Source organism: Salmo trutta, chromosome 35, assembly GCF_901001165.1.
Source record: "Salmo trutta chromosome 35, fSalTru1.1, whole genome shotgun sequence".
Classification (NCBI taxonomy): Eukaryota; Metazoa; Chordata; class Actinopteri; order Salmoniformes; family Salmonidae; genus Salmo; species Salmo trutta.
Window position 1 is genome coordinate 14,468,447 of NC_042991.1, and position 16,072 is coordinate 14,484,518.

Sequence of the window (16,072 nt, forward strand, 5' to 3'; positions counted from 1 at the left end):
CTCCTCCGTCCTCTCTCCTCCGTGACCCGGAAACCGATAAGTGGTTAAGTGGTCGAGGAGTGTGTCAGTTCATTAGTAGGCAAATGGAAGAGTGTCTTCCCCTCCTCAATAGCCACCTTTCATCGAGGATACTCATGTTTATCCTACCGCGGAAGAGTTTTGAAATCTGCCACACCCCCTTTGAATCAGCTTTTGTTTTGTCATAGGATAAAAACATGCACATGTTTTAAAAAAATATGCTACTTATTGTTTAATCTATAAAATGTCTTGCACAACTAACTTAATTTGTTTTGAGCACTATACACAATTATTTTGGGATCCACCCCTGTAAACATCCTTTGCCTGATGTGGAGTGGAGAAGCACCATCTCATTTCAAGCAAGCGCATTTTCATCCACGTTCACTCTCTTTGCCGACTCTCCTCGATTAACTTTTACCTTTTTCAAAAGGAGGCGAGAGAGGACAGAGAAGAGAGGAAGCAGGTGAGCAAATCTAATTGATAAAAGGCCTATGTCTCTATGAGACGCCATCTTAACCGACTTCATTTGGCTTCTATGCGCTATTGAGTCTTCACATAGGAATGAATGATGTCACGTGATCGATGGCTTTGTCCATTTATATACTGTATGCAGTCATTGGAACAGACAGACGGAAAGAAGGACAGACAGACAGACAGACAGACAGACAGACAGACAGACAGACAGACAGACAGACAGACAGACAGACAGACAGACAGACAGACAGACAGACAGACAGACAGAGATTGACAGGAAAGCAGGAGAATGGGTACATCTCAGTAGTCTAACATCCTCTGCTTCAGCTATGCTAATTTAACAACTAAACATAACATAGGTGAAAAGCACAATGCACTATGACTGAAGCTTATAATAGGATATTGCTTACAGCAGGCACATTCAAATCTGGACCTCGAAGGCAGTTCAACTGGCTGTTTTTCATTATTTCCCTCTAATCAAGAACTGATGTCGACCTGGGACACCAGGTGGGTGCAATTAATTATCAGGTGGAACAGAAAAAACAGCACTACTCCGGACCTTCAACCTCGGATTGGCATACCCCTAGCCTACAGTAAGTGGGTTGCACAGAGTGGGAAAATGGGAACGTGACCGCTGACCTGCAGGTCATCATCGTCAGGTGGTGTGGGGAGGTCATTGGAATACTGCAGGAACTGGGCCACGTAGGTCATGATGGACTTTTCATCTGGGTCTTTCACGTCAATGTCTAAAATTAAAAGAGAGAGCCACATTCAATGAAACTCACATAGTAATGTTTATGTAATGTATATCATGTAACGTACAGTATATTGTCTTGTTTCTTTGTCAACATCATGGTATCACCTTATGAAGACCGACTATCTCCTCTCCTTTTTTTTTTTTTTTTAAAGGACTTCCGATCTCCTTTTGTATTGACAGGACAGATGAAAAGTTTGGAGATTGGGAAAAAAATATCTAGACCAGGCACAGAGAAGGACACCGACAGGGGTGGTTGATTTGAGACGCAAACCCCCATCGCCAGGGGGTATGCATCGTCCGGTGTCAGAGTGTTACAGTGCAACCAGACTCCGGTACTATACCAAGTTTTCTTGTTTTATTTAATATGGACTGGTCCTCACCCTGGGGTTCCAGCAGACGGGGGATGTGTAGCTCCTGCTCAGCCAGACGGAAGGCCTCCTCCAAGTTCTGCTGGTTGCTTCTAGATTGGGCCTGAGTTAGGTCCACCAGGTCTGGTCTCAGAGAACACAGGATGCCCAGGAATGCCATCCCACTGCGCCAGCTGCACTTAAAGTCCTTGACACTGAGGGAGCAGTCAGCCCTGGCAGGACGGAAGTAGGATTGGAGAGAGAGAGAGAGAGAGAGAGAGGCAATAATAAATAGGTAAATAAAAAATATAAAAAATATATAAAGAAATCATGCATGGTGGTGTTCGTGTGTGTCTGTTTATGTCTGTGTCTATTGTACAAATGCAAGCAAGTGGAACCCACCTTTTGCACTGGTCTCGGACCCACATCAGCAGGGCCTTCTTGGCCGAGACGCGGAAGCGGGTGTGGAGGGGCGAAGCTCGCCCGCGAGGGGCAGGACTACCCGGGGTTGGGCTTCCCAGGGCAGGGCTACTGGAGCGAGAGTCCAGACTGGCCAGGGAGTCCAAGGAAGAGTGCCGTGAGCTGAAGGACAGTGTGCTGGCCAGCTCCTCAATCTGGGACACAAAGCAGATAGCAACTGAATATTGGGGAACACTGATTTGCATCGGAAGAGAGTGCTTTTCCTCAAAATAAAGTCGTTTACATTGTATTTTTATAGCTATTCTCTAACAGTGTTTCTTTCTTCTAGGTTTTTTTTCCAGGCCACTGTGCTTCTGCTTCTCCTTGCTCTTTGGGATCTAGGTCAGGTTCATGTGAAAACACTTGTGCCTGATGTAAAAAGGGCTTTATAAACACATTTTATAAACCAGGGTCTTTCATCTGGCCCTACTAATCAGACCCCCTTGAATGTTCTGTCGCATTTCAATTTCAAAATGACATATAGCCACCCCACACTACCTCCCTGTAGTCTCTAAACAAAAAAACATCTTCTGTCCTTCTCTATAGAACCAAACTGACTGAGAACACTCCTGTAAGTTGTTATATTCAGCATTGTTCCTGAGCAGAAATGAAATGCATAGTCCATTTCCCAGGGCTCATCTACACTACATGAATGGAGAGTCTCTTGTACTTTGAGGCCATTGAAGCCATAGGTGTGGTTAAAGAGACAGAATACATCAATGACAAAGGATGTGTTCTGTAATGTAATACTGTATTATCTAACCATTATATCCCTGATATCAAAACCAACATGGTCAGAAAAGAAGGGTTTTGCGGGAACTCACATTGTTACAGGATGTTTCATTTCATGCCAAACTAAATGTTCACTTTTTTAATATGAATTAAGCTTTTGTGCTGACCACCACACAGTACAATCCCTGGTTTCTGGACATTTATTAAGTCATCTATAAACGATGTCTATCGAGCAGCAATACCAGTATATTGAAATGCTAGACAATATAGCATGAATAGCCATGCCAATGTACAGTAGTCCACTGTCATATTATGTTGAGCAATAAAATTGATAATATCATTGCATCCACATTTAAACTAACTATTGAATGCACAGTGCAAAACATTGCTCGCTTGCACCGTAAAAAACAACAACATAATATTGGTTATCTTTGAATGTGAGAATTCGTCAACAAGAGCCTTTTCACAATACTGAGCTGAGCCAAATCAAGCTGACCTGTAGTGCGCTGGCCTGGTTACGCATCCACCATAGTTGCTGGAAAAGTGCTGGAAAGGACCATGTGAAAATAAAATATCCAAGCCAGCACAGAACAGTTTGGTTCGGCATGAGGGTACGGCCAAACAGAGATTTTCTTGTCCAACAAATTACAAATTGAGCAAATCGTTTTTCAAAGGAGGTCATCCGTTGACGGATAATGGACAACAGAGATTATTGTCTGTCTGCTTTTGTGTGTATGCAACTAGTCCAAAAAAAGTTGACATGAGTTTTTGGCGGACAGAAACTGAAAATGATGAATGCATGTGTTTTCTACATCTGTTTGGCTTCAGCCTGATATTGTGAAAAGAGTGCGTCATGGGCTAAACTGTGCAGACACCCACGTGACAGTGGAGGATGATGGTCCATATGAGGCCCAGGATGATGGAGGGGCGTCCGTCGATGATGTCCGGGATGTTGATGTTCACCAGTTTAACCTGGGTTTGGGTTAACAGAGGCATGTTATTAGAACAAGCCAACCCCTGACACACGTGTACATTTGAGTCATTTTGCAGATGCTCTTATTCAGAGCGACTTACAGCTAGTGCATTCATCTTAAAACAGCTAGGTGGGAGTACCACATATCACAGTCATAGTAAGTACATTTTTCTTCAATAAAGTAGTTATCTGCAAAGTCAGAGCTAGTAAGAGGGAAAAGGGTCAAGTGCAAGTGTTAATTCACAAAAGGCACTTACATTATTTAGCTTAAATATGAATGATTGTTTCTTGTTGCGATTGCTATATGCTTTCTCCGATCAAAACACTTAGAACATATCAAATGTATTATTGTATTTATAAAATGTATCATTCATTTGGCATAATTTCTCTGCCTAACCAGATTCTTCCCACACTCACACATCCGCTCTTACCGATTTCTTCTTGAGGAAGTTCAAGGCCGTCTGAATGTTACCCCTGTGCTGGAAAAACCCGTGGCCCCTCTCCCGTTTCTGTGGGAGAAAAAAAAAATCAACATGTTCCCTGAATCCCAAAACAACCTGTAGCCCCGACCCTGAGTGAATCAGTCCCGAATTAGAGGGAAAGATCGGTTGCGTTCCAGGCCAACTACATTGCAGTCGTGCAACGTGGATCAACAAATGATTGCATACCATGTCACCGACTACACAGTCGGGCACCATTTGTTATATTATATGATGTGGTTAGCTGATATCACCTATCCCGGCAGGGTGAGTGAAGTATAACTGCAGTATGTTTCAGATACTGAGTCCAAAATGACATTGTCTTTTTTACTGCTGTAATTTTGCAGTGTAACTGCTGTTATTAGAGTGCAGTATAACTGCAGTTCAACTGCAATTACTGCATCCAAAATACCACAGTCGACTGCAGTTAGTGCACTTTTAAAACTGCAACCTTTTTAGTAAGGGTGAGATCTGGCAGGCGACTGCAATGTAGCCAGCCTGGAACTCAGACAATAATATATTCAATTTATCAGACACTTTCATCCAAAGCAACTTACTCATGAGTGAATACATTTCCCTATGGGTGGCCCCAGCGGGAATCAAACCCACAATCATGGTGTTGCAATTGCTATGATCTACCAACTGAGCCATACAGGGACAGTGAAAGTCAGTAGTGCTACAGCCTTCCAGGGCTGTTACTGAATATCCCTTGTGGTGTAAGGGGTACCTTCTTGTCCATTTTATCATGCACAGTGACTTCATGAATTGTACTGTAAGCTGCCAGGTCTCCCTCGAAAAAAGGGATCCCTTATCTCAAGGTACTTAAAGGTTACATTTATAAAATGTGTAAATAAAATAATACAAAATCTGCTATCACTGTATTTGGATAGTCCAAATACTGTCAATGCTTTGAAGATGTTGAATAGATGATCAACTGTCATTTCAACTAACTATCCACTAACTAGGAATGTGCTTCTTTCCCTTTCAAGATGATTCGATATGTATCTAGTTACATGGGCTCCGGCATGATACAGGAATGATACATTTCAGTTTGAAATTATTTGATGCGATTCGGTTTGATTAGAGCAGTGGTTCCCAAACTTTTTATAGTCTCCGTACCCCTTCAAATGAGTGTGAGATTTTGTCACAACCTGGCTCGTGGGAAGTGACAAAGAGCTATTATAGGACCAGGGCACAAATCATAATATAATAATCTTTATTTAGCCATCTTACATATAAAACCTTATTTGTTTATCAAAAATTGTGAATAACTCACCACAGGTTAATGAGAAGGGTGTGCCTGAAAGGATGCACATGTTGGGTTGTATTGGAGAGAGTCTCAGTCTTAAATAATTTTCCACACACAGTCTGTGCCTGTATTTAGTTTTCATGCTAGTGAGGGCCCGAGAATCCACTGGTTGCAATGGGCATCTGTGTCTTAACAGCGCGATTTGCCAAGGCAGGAAACTCTGAGCGCAGCACTATCCAGAAATCTGGCAGTGGCTTCTGATTAAATTCAATTTTCACAGAACCGCTTGTTGCATAACCAGCACACTTCTGTATGTTGTAAAAGCATTACATGGTCGCTGCCCATATCATTGCATAATGCAGAAAATGCACGAGAGTTCAGGAGCCTTGCTTTAACAAAGTTAACTATTTTCACTGCAGTGTCCAAAACGTCTTTCAACCTGTCAGGCATTCCCTTGGCAGCAAGAGCCTCTCCGTGGATGCTGCAGTGTACCCAAGTGGCATCGGGAGCAACTGCTTGCACGCACCTACCACTCCACTATGTCTCGCTGTCATGGCTTTGCGCCATCAGTACAGATACCAACACATCTTGACCACCAAAGTCCATTTGATGTCACAAAGCTGTCCAGTACTTTAAAAATATCCTCTCATGTTGTCCTGGTTGCCAGAAGAGGATGTCTTCCTTAATTGACCCCCCATAAATGTAACGGACATATACCAGGAGCTGTGCCAGGCCCGCCACGTCTGTTGACTCATCAGCTGTAACGCATATAAATCACTAGCTTGTATGCGAAGCAGTAATTGTTTCAAAACATCTCCTGCCATGTCACTGATGCATCGTGAAACAGCGTTGTTTGATGAAGGCATTGTCTGTATAGTTTTTTGGGCCTTTTCTTGTCACGGCTGTCGTAAGGAGAAGCGGACCAAAGTGCAGCGTGTGTGTCGTGTTCCACATTTTATTTACACTGTGAAACTATGCAATACATATAAATAAACTGAATGACAAAAACAACAAACCATGACGCAGAGGTGAAACATACACTGACTCAAAGATAATATCTCACAAACCCAGGTGGAAAAAAACCCTACTTAAGTATGATCTCCAATTAGAGACAACGAGGACCAGCTGCCTCTAATTGGAGATCACCCCAAACAAAAACCCAACATAGAAATAGAAAACTAGACCCTGACAACATAGAAAGAGAAAACATAGGGAAAAAACCTGTCATGCCCTGACCTACTCTACCATAGAAAATAACATCTTTCTATGGTCAGGACGTGACATTTGTCCCATTATTGTCCCAGCCATATCCACGGCAGCAGGAAGAATTAAGTCCTCCACAATAGTATGGGGTTTGCCTGTCCTAGCCACTCGGTAGCTCACCATATAAGACGCTTCTAGACCCTTCTTATTAATGGTATCTGATGGTTTTATACGTCTTACTATTCAAAAGTTGTCTTTATTCTCGCTCAAAAACTCCTGTGGCTTATTTTTCAAATTGTCATGTTTCGTTCCTAAATGTCTGCGCAAGAGTGAAGGTTTCCCGCGAGAGAGAAACGGTTAATGTGATTGGATGTTAATTATTTGACTAGGCAACCTGTATTTTTTATTTTTTTATTTTACCTTTATTTATACAGGTTTTTTCTCATTGAGGTAATATCCCTTTACCAAGACAGACCTGGTCCAATAGCAGCAGGGGGAACAACGTTTCAGACAAAACAACTTACATACACTAACACAACATTAAACAAAATTATAAAGACACATACAGTACAACAATTACATATTACATTAAAAACACAAACATCTTGACTAAAAACAGCTGGCCTAAAAACAATTACACTCTTCTATGATATATACATCGATCAAGTGTTTAAACTCCACCAACAAAACTAGATCATAACATTTTAAAATGTTCAGGAGAGAATTCCAGGACCACGGTGCTAAGTAACTAAAACTACAGTGAGGGAAAAAAGTATTTGATCCCCTGCTGATTTTGTACGTTTGCCCACTGACAAAGAAATGATCAGTCTATAATTTTAATGGTAGGTTTATTTGAACAGTGAGAGACAGAATAACCACAAAAAAATCCAGAAAAACACATGTCAAAAATGTTATAAATTGATTTGCATTTTAATGAGGGAAAAAAGTATTTGACCCCTCTGCAAAACATGACTTAGTACTTGGTGGCAAAACCCTTGTTGGCAATCACAGAGGTCAGACGTTTCTTGTAGTTGGCCACCAGGTTTGCACACATCTCAGGAGGGATTTTGTCCCACTCCTCTTTGCAGATCTTCTCCAAGTCATTAAGGTTTCGAGGCTGACGTTTGGTAACTCGAACCTTCAGCTCCCTCCACAGATTTTCTATGGGATTAAGGTCTGGAGACTGGCTAGGCCACTCCAGGACCTTAATGTGCTTCTTCTTGAGCCACTCCTTTGTTGCCTTGGCCATGTGTTTTGGATCATTGTCATGCTGGAATACCCACCCACGACCCATTTTCAATGCCCTGGCTGAGGGAAGGAGGTTCTCACCCAAGATTTGACGGAACATGGCCCCGTCCATCGTCCCTTTGATGCGGTGAAGTTGTCCTGTCCCCTTAGCAGAAAAACACCCCCAAAGCATAATGTTTCCACCTCCATGTTTGACGGTGGGGATGGTGTTCTTGGGGTCATAGGCAGCATTCCTCCTCCTCCAAACACTGCGAGTTGAGTTGATGCCAAATAGCTCCATTTTGGTCTCATCTGACCACAACACTTTCACCCAGTTGTCCTCTGAATCATTCAGATGTTCATTGGCAAACTTCAGACGGGCATGTATATGTGCTTTCTTGAGCAGGGGGGACCTTGCGGGCACTGCAAGATTTCAGTCCTTCACGGCGTAGTGTGTTACCAATTGTTTTCTCGGTGACTATGGTCCCAGCTGCCTTGAGATCATTGACAAGATCCTCCCGTGTAGTTCTGGGCTGATTCCTCACTGTTCTCATGATCATTGCAACTCCACGAGGTGAGATCTTGCATGGAGCCCCAGGCCGAGGGACATTGACAGTTCTTTTGTGTTTCTTCCATTTGCAAATAATCGCACCAACTGTTGTCACCTTCTCACCAAGCTGCGTGGTGATGGTCTTTCCAAGCCCATTCCAGCCTTGTGAAGGTCTACAATATTGTCCCTGACATCCTTGGAGAGCTCTTTGGTCTTGGCCATGGTGGAGAGTTTGGAATCTGATTGATTGATTGTCTTTTATACAGGTAACAAGCTGAGATTAGGAGCACTCCCTTTAAGAGTGTGCTCCTAATCTCAGCTCGTTACCTGTATAAAAGTCACCTGGGAGCCAGAAATCTTTCTGATTGAGAGGGGGTCAAATACTTATTTCCCTCATTAAAATGCAAATCAATTTATAACATTTTTGACATGCGTTTTTCTGGATTTTATTGTTGTTATTCTGTCTCTCACTGTTCAAATAAACCTACCATTAAAATTATAGACTGATCATTTCTTTGTCATTGGGCAAACGTACAAGATCAGCAGGGGATCAAATACTTTTTTCCCTCACTGTATTTCTACCATGACCTGTTCTAATTTTTGGTACTGTTAGAAGCAAATCAGAATGGGACCGTAATTGATATTTATTTACTGACCTGACTAAAAAAGAACAGAGATAAAATGGCATTTTACCCAATATGGCCTTATAAATCAGTGTATACCAGTGTTTAAGCCTACGCAAGGTCAATGACGACCAGCCAACAGCGCTGTAGAGATCACAATAATGTGTTAGACGTTTCTGATTTGTAATGAACCTGAGGGCTGCATGATACACTGAATCAAGTGCTCTCAGGGTAGTGACTGAGGCCTGCATATATATAACATCACTAAAATCTAAAACCGACAGTAATGTACATCGTACCAGCTCCTTCCTGGCCTCAAAAGAAAAACAAGTCTTATGCCGGTAATAAAATCCTATTTTCAGCTTGAGCTTCCTTATCAAGTTCTCTACATGCACAGTGAAGCTCAGCTTATCATCAACCAACACACCCAAATATTTGTACACTTTAACTTGCTCTATAGTATGTCCAGCCAATGTAGCAATGACATGATTTGTAACATGCCTGGCATTTGAAAAAACCATGCATTTTGTTTTACCCGAATTTAGAATCAGCTTTAAATCATACAGATTCTGTTGTATGATGTTAAATGCTCTTTGGGCATTTTCAAAGCTAAAGATAAACTACTACCACTTGAATAAAGAACAATATCATCTGCATAAAAATTAACATCCGCTGTTTCAATAAGATCCCCAATGTTGTTGATATACAAAATGAACAACAGTGGGCCCAAAATAGAACCTTGCGGAACACCTTAGCACACCTCTATGGACTCAGATTTCCAACCATCCGCCATTACACATTGTGTACAATTTGATAGGTAATTTATAAACCAATCTAGAGCATGACCAGTAATTCCACAACATTTTAACCTTTGCACTAACACAGCATGGTCCACGGTGTCAAAAGCCTTCGACAAATCAATAAAAACAGACACACAATGTAACTTCTTATCAAGAGCACAGTGGATGTTATTTAAAACCTTCAATGTTGCTGAAACAGTGCTGTGGCCAGACCTAAAACCTGATTGCATTCCATTTAAGATGTTGTTTTCTTGGAAGTAGGTCTTTAGCTGCCTACTAACTAAGGACTCCAGTACCTTTGATAGTACAGACAATTTTGATATGGGTCGATAGTTGTCAAGTAGCGAGGGATCTCCACCTTTCAGGAGAGGCAGTACAAAAGCAGATTTCCATAACTTGGGGATTTCCTTAACATCAAGCGTAAGGTTAAAAATACATGTTAACGGGGGAGCAATGATGTCTGCGGCTAGGTGTAGGAGGCGGGGGTCTAGTTCATCAGGGCCAGGGGATTTTTTAAAATCAATTTCTTTCAGGGCTTTACACACTTCTGAAACAGAGAAGGATGAAAAGGAGAAGCTGGTGAAGGAGTGCACAGGGATGTCAGATACATTTATAGGGGGCTCAATTATACCTTTGACCTTTTCAAATAAAATGACTGCATCTAAAAAATGCTGGTTCAATGCTTTCAGAATGGAAGTTCTCTCAGTTACAATATGTGTGTCAACCAACAATTGTTTAGGAAGCTGTGTATCTTTTCTTTACTCCAAACCTTTCACTACTTGCCAAAATTTGGATGGATTATTTAAATTTTGTGAAGTAGATTTCAGGTAGTGGTCTGCTTTCAATTTACGGATCATAGCCACCCCCATATTTCAAAAGACGTTTAAAAGCCATCCAATCATCTGCCAAACCAGTCCCTCTTGCTTTAGCCCACATAGCATTCCGTTCCCTTATGATTTTTGTAAGTTCCTTAGTAAACCAAGGGTTCTTTCTGCCCTTAATCCTGAATTTTTTAAAAGGGGCATGCCTATTGTATACATCCTGGAATGCGTTGTGGAAGTAAGAAAAGGCTAGTTCAACATCAGGAATTAATTCCATTCTATTCCATTCAATGCTAGATACATCATGTAAAAAACCTTGAATATCAAACTGCTTCCAGTTTCTTTTCGTAATAACATGTGGAGATTTCTCACAATTTGACATTGTGTTGTTATTTCGCTGAACACTAGATGGTTTAATTTTGGGGGGGGCAGTGAAACAAGGCTACTCATGCGAGAAAATAACCTCACCCAAATGTATAGCCCCGTTGGAAAATATAAATGTACTGTTTGAAAATGTGAAGAAAGAATTACCTAGCAAATTACATTGGTTGTCACTCAACTAATAAAGCCTCATATTGCACAAGCCATTTTACAAACATTTGAATGCTGAAGGTGACGTGCAGATGTGCCAGATCAGGAATAGGCCTACCTCTCATTGGTCAGCGCAAGCAATTTTACTAGGCTAATGATATTGCCTAGGGTTGTTTGACCTGCAAAATAACATGTAAATCAATGACTGTCAACATAATTACACGCTTAGTTCGACACCGAAGAAGAGGACACAGTTGTCACAAAAGAAGAGAGGTATTTTCGGAGGGTAGAAAGAAAGTAATTTTTGCAAAGAATGTTAGTGAACCGGCAATTTGTAATATTTGAATCTATTTTCTGATCGATGCATGCTACATTTGGATCGGTTTGGGGTCCCGCAGTGAGATGCACTCGTATCTTAAACATTTGAACCGGGCACCGATGGGTATCGGTGAATCGTTACATCCCTACCTCTAACCCTTAACCCTAAGCCTGACCCCTATCCTAACCCTAAACTTAACCCATTCATGGGGGGTCACTCACCATGCGCTGGCCGCTCATCACCTCGAGCAGGTCAAGGAGGCGAGCCCCATCTCTAAGGTCAGAGAACAGGTCCAGCACTGTTGTGGGAGGGCTCCTCTGGGACAACACAAAGAACAACATCTCTATTATAATCCATGAGGTATTGTAATTCATATGATGACTTGGGTGGATAGACAACTTCATGATTATTGTTAGCTAGGCTCAGATTGGCTGATCCGAAATATTACAAGAGACGCTGAAAACCCACTACCGCTTCATGCTATTCAAACTTTTTATAAACACATCAATGAACCTACATGATATCATATTGGAGCAAATTATATTTATTGCACAGTGAAGTGAAGGGGGGGTTGTATTATAAACTGGTTACCAACGTATTTAGAGCAGTAAAACTAAATGTTTTGTCATACCAGTGGTATATGGTCTGATATACCATGGCTTTCAGCCAATCAGCATTCAGGGCTAGAACCACCCAGTTGATAATTCTATACAAGCTACAGAAAAGTTTAAATCAGTGAAGGTGGCTTGTGTATATAGGTCTTGTTACAGAGGTAATAAGATATAATAGATCACAGGTTATCAGTTTTATGATGAGAGACTGAAGTAGTTGGAATCTGGTGCTGAGCACGTGGATGTGGGAGTGGCGGTGGGAAGCGGGGTCAGCTCACCTTACAACCTGCTAGCCTGCTCCACTGCCCAGGCTCTATTAATACTTTAGCCCCCTGTCGTACAACCCCCCCTTCACTTCACTGTGCAATGAGTCAGCATTTGTCTAGTAGTGCTAATGTCCTAATGTCCTAATGAGCCCGTCACAACAGTGAAGGCAAGTCACAGAGCTCCATGCAGTGAGAGATTTAACAAGTTCTCCCCAGAGGCGCGACTCATTAAAAAAAAAAAATATATATATATATATATACTTTATATATTTCTGTGGGGGAGGGTTTTTATGTATTTATTAAGATAGGACAGTGAAGAGGAAACAGGAAAGATGGGAGATATTGTGAGTCAAAGGGGCAGTGGGTCGGATTCAAACCCTTCTCTGGTATACATGTTTGCCGGAGTCTGGGATACTAAGCGCTGGACCACACAGGCCACACTCCTCATGTTTTTAACCTGAAAACATCGGAGTGATGGAAGCCTTCGACAGTAATGACAGCTGATTTCAGCAACCGATCTGACAAGAAGTGTCTTTGTAGTCTCATGACAGTAACAATTATCTACAGAAGCTTATTAAGTTGGCTTTGTGCCAAACCGTGGCTGACTCGTGTGCATCTTGCATGCTGGCCTCATAGAATGGTAATAAAGTTCTAGTATATGATGCTCATAACAGCATCATGTAGAGACTATACGAGGGATGTTTTACGAGTGGTGCTACCGGTTAAGTTTGGACAGGGCATTGCAGATGAGAGTGGTGAGGTTATCCATCTTAAAATAGCATTGCAAATGAGAGTGGTGAGGTTATCCCTCTTAAAATAGCATGTTTCAGTTGAAAAGTGTCTCTTGGAAAGTCAAATGGAAGGGAAAGCTGTGACAATTTATCTCCAGATATCTGTCTCTCTTCTCTCTTCTTTGTTTTTATGTTCATAACTTAAACCTATACAAGTTATATCTGTCCAGGCAACAACATACAGTTGAAGTCGGAAGTTTACATACACTTAGGTTGATTAAAACTCGTTTTCAACCACCCCACAAATTTCTTGTTAACAAACTATAGTTTTGACAAGTCGATTAGGACATCTACTTTGTGCATGACACAAGTAATTTTACCAACAATTGTTTCAGACAGATTATTTCACTTATAATTCACTGTATCACAATTCCACTGGGTCAGAAGTTTACAAACACTAAGTTGACTGTGCCCTTAAACAGCTTGGAAAATTCCAGAAAATGATGTCATGGCTTTAGAAGCTTCTGATATGTTAATTGACATCATTTGAGTCAACTGGAGGTGTACCTGTGGATGTATTTCAAGGCCTACCTTCAAACTCAGTGCCTCTTTGCTTGACATCACGGCAAAATCAAAAGAAATCAGCCAATACCTCAGAGAAAATGTTTTTTAAACCTCCACAAGTCTGGTTCATCCTTGGGAGAAATTTCCAAACGCCTGAAGGTACCACGTTCATCTGTACAAACAATAGTACGCAAGTATAAACACCATGGGACCACGCAGCCGTCACACCGCTCAGGAAGGAGACGCGTTCTGTCTCCTAGAGATGAACGTGATTTGGTGCAAAAGTGCAAATCAATCCCAGAACAACAGCAGAGGACCTTGTGAAGATGCTGGAGGAAACAGGTACAAAAGTATCCATATCCACAGTAAAACAAGTCCTATATCAACATAACCTGAAAGGCCGCTCAGCAAGGAAGAAGCCACTGATCCAAAACTGCCATAAAAAAAGTTTGCAACTGCACATGAGGACAAAGATCGTACTTTTTGTGCATCTTGCATGCTGGCCTCATAGAATGGTAATAAAGTTCTAGTATATGATGCTCATAACAGCATCATGTAGAGACTATACGAGGGATGTTTTACGAGTGGTGCTACCGGTTAAGTTTGGACAGGGCATTGCAGATGAGAGTGGTGAGGTTATCCATCTTAAAATAGCATTGCAAATGAGAGTGGTGAGGTTATCCCTCTTAAAATAGCATGTTTCAGTTGAAAAGTGTCTCTTGGAAAGTCAAATGGAAGGGAAAGCTGTGACAATTTATCTCCAGATATCTGTCTCTCTTCTCTCTTCTTTGTTTTTATGTTCATAACTTAAACCTATACAAGTTATATCTGTCCAGGCAACAACATACAGTTGAAGTCGGAAGTTTACATACACTTAGGTTGATTAAAACTCCTCTGGTCTGATGAAACAAAAATAGAATTGGTCGGCCATAATGACCATCGTTATGTTTGGAGGAAAAAGGGGGAGGCTTGCAAGCTGAAGAACACCATCCCAACCATGAAGCATGGGGGTGGCAGCATCATGTTGTGGGGGTTGCTTTGCTGCAGGAGGGACTGGTGCACTTCACAAAATAGATGGCATCATGAGGGAGGAAAATTATGTGGATATATTGAAGCAACATCTCAAGACATCAGTCAGGAAGTTAAATGGGTCTTCCAAATGGACAATGACTCCAAGCATACTTCCAAAGTTGTGGCAAAAAGACTTAAGGACAACAAAGTCAAGGTATTGGAGTGGCCATCACAAAGCCCTGACATCAATCCCATAGAACATGTGTGGGCAGAACTGAAAAAGCCTGTGCGAGCAAGGAGGCCTACAAACCTGACTTAGTTATACCAGCTCTGTCAGGAGGAATGGGCCAAAAGTCACCCAACTTATTGTGGAAGGCTACACAAAACATTTGACCCAAGTTAAACAATTTAAAGGAAATGCTACCAAGTACTAATTGAGTGTATGTAAACTTCTGACCCAGTGGGAATGTGATGAAAGAAATAAAAGCTGAAATAAATCATTCTCTCTGCTATTATTCTGACATTTCACATTCTTAAAATAAAGTGGTGATCCTAACTGACCTAACACAGGGAATTGTTACAAGGATTAAATGTCAGGAATTGTGAAAAACTGAGTTTAAATGTATTTGGCTAAGGTGTATGTAAACTTCCAACTTCAATTGCATGTGATGTAATGTTGCTATACATTTTAGACTGATGTTGCCTGACACACACACGCATGCACAGACACAAACATGCGCACACACACACACACACACACACACACACACACACACACACACACACACACACACACACACACTGGACTTTCCATCTTTAGACTCACCTTAGATAGTTGAGCATTGATCCAGTTGGTGAAGGTTCTCTTCTGAATCTGTTCTTGCTCCACTATTGGGAAAAGAAAGGCACTACATTACATAGCCTGCACCACAAATGGAGTACTGTTTACCAGACCCATGAGACTCTGGTGAAAAGTAGTGCGGTATGTAGGGAATAGGGTGCCATTTGGGATATATTCAATTGGTGAGTCAAGAATAATTTGAAATTAGTTATTTGTTCCAACATAGAAGAAAAGGGCCAATATTGCTGAAATATATACAAAAATAGCATAAATTTACTGTGTTACAGTATGTCTTGTTCACACTTTGAGTATGATGCATTCATCAGTGAAATCACTATGAACTTGAATGAATCAGTCAGAAATTCTCCATTGCATATGATGTATGCAATATCCATATAACTTTCACAAAAATAGACTGAAAAACACACATGAAAGTTCTTTAGACAACTTACCAAAGTCAGAGTATTCAGGGACCTCTATCTCCAT

General features: G+C 41.3%; 1 protein-coding gene across 2 annotated transcripts in view; it reads right to left on the reverse strand.

Moving 5' to 3' along the window:
• Positions 1 to 16,072, reverse strand: part of syne2a (spectrin repeat containing, nuclear envelope 2a) — a 258,178-nt gene that overhangs the window by 207,539 nt on the left and 34,567 nt on the right. For both annotated transcript variants that reach the window (XM_029733409.1, XM_029733408.1), the window contains exons 3-9: positions 15,572 to 15,633; positions 11,784 to 11,879; positions 4,192 to 4,269; positions 3,667 to 3,759; positions 1,999 to 2,210; positions 1,630 to 1,829; positions 1,132 to 1,238 (exon numbers count right to left, since the gene is read on the reverse strand). In XM_029733409.1, coding sequence (XP_029589269.1) covers positions 1,132 to 1,238; positions 1,630 to 1,829; positions 1,999 to 2,210; positions 3,667 to 3,759; positions 4,192 to 4,269; positions 11,784 to 11,879; positions 15,572 to 15,633 — 848 coding nt within the window. The remainder of the gene's footprint in view (positions 1 to 1,131; positions 1,239 to 1,629; positions 1,830 to 1,998; positions 2,211 to 3,666; positions 3,760 to 4,191; positions 4,270 to 11,783; positions 11,880 to 15,571; positions 15,634 to 16,072) is intronic.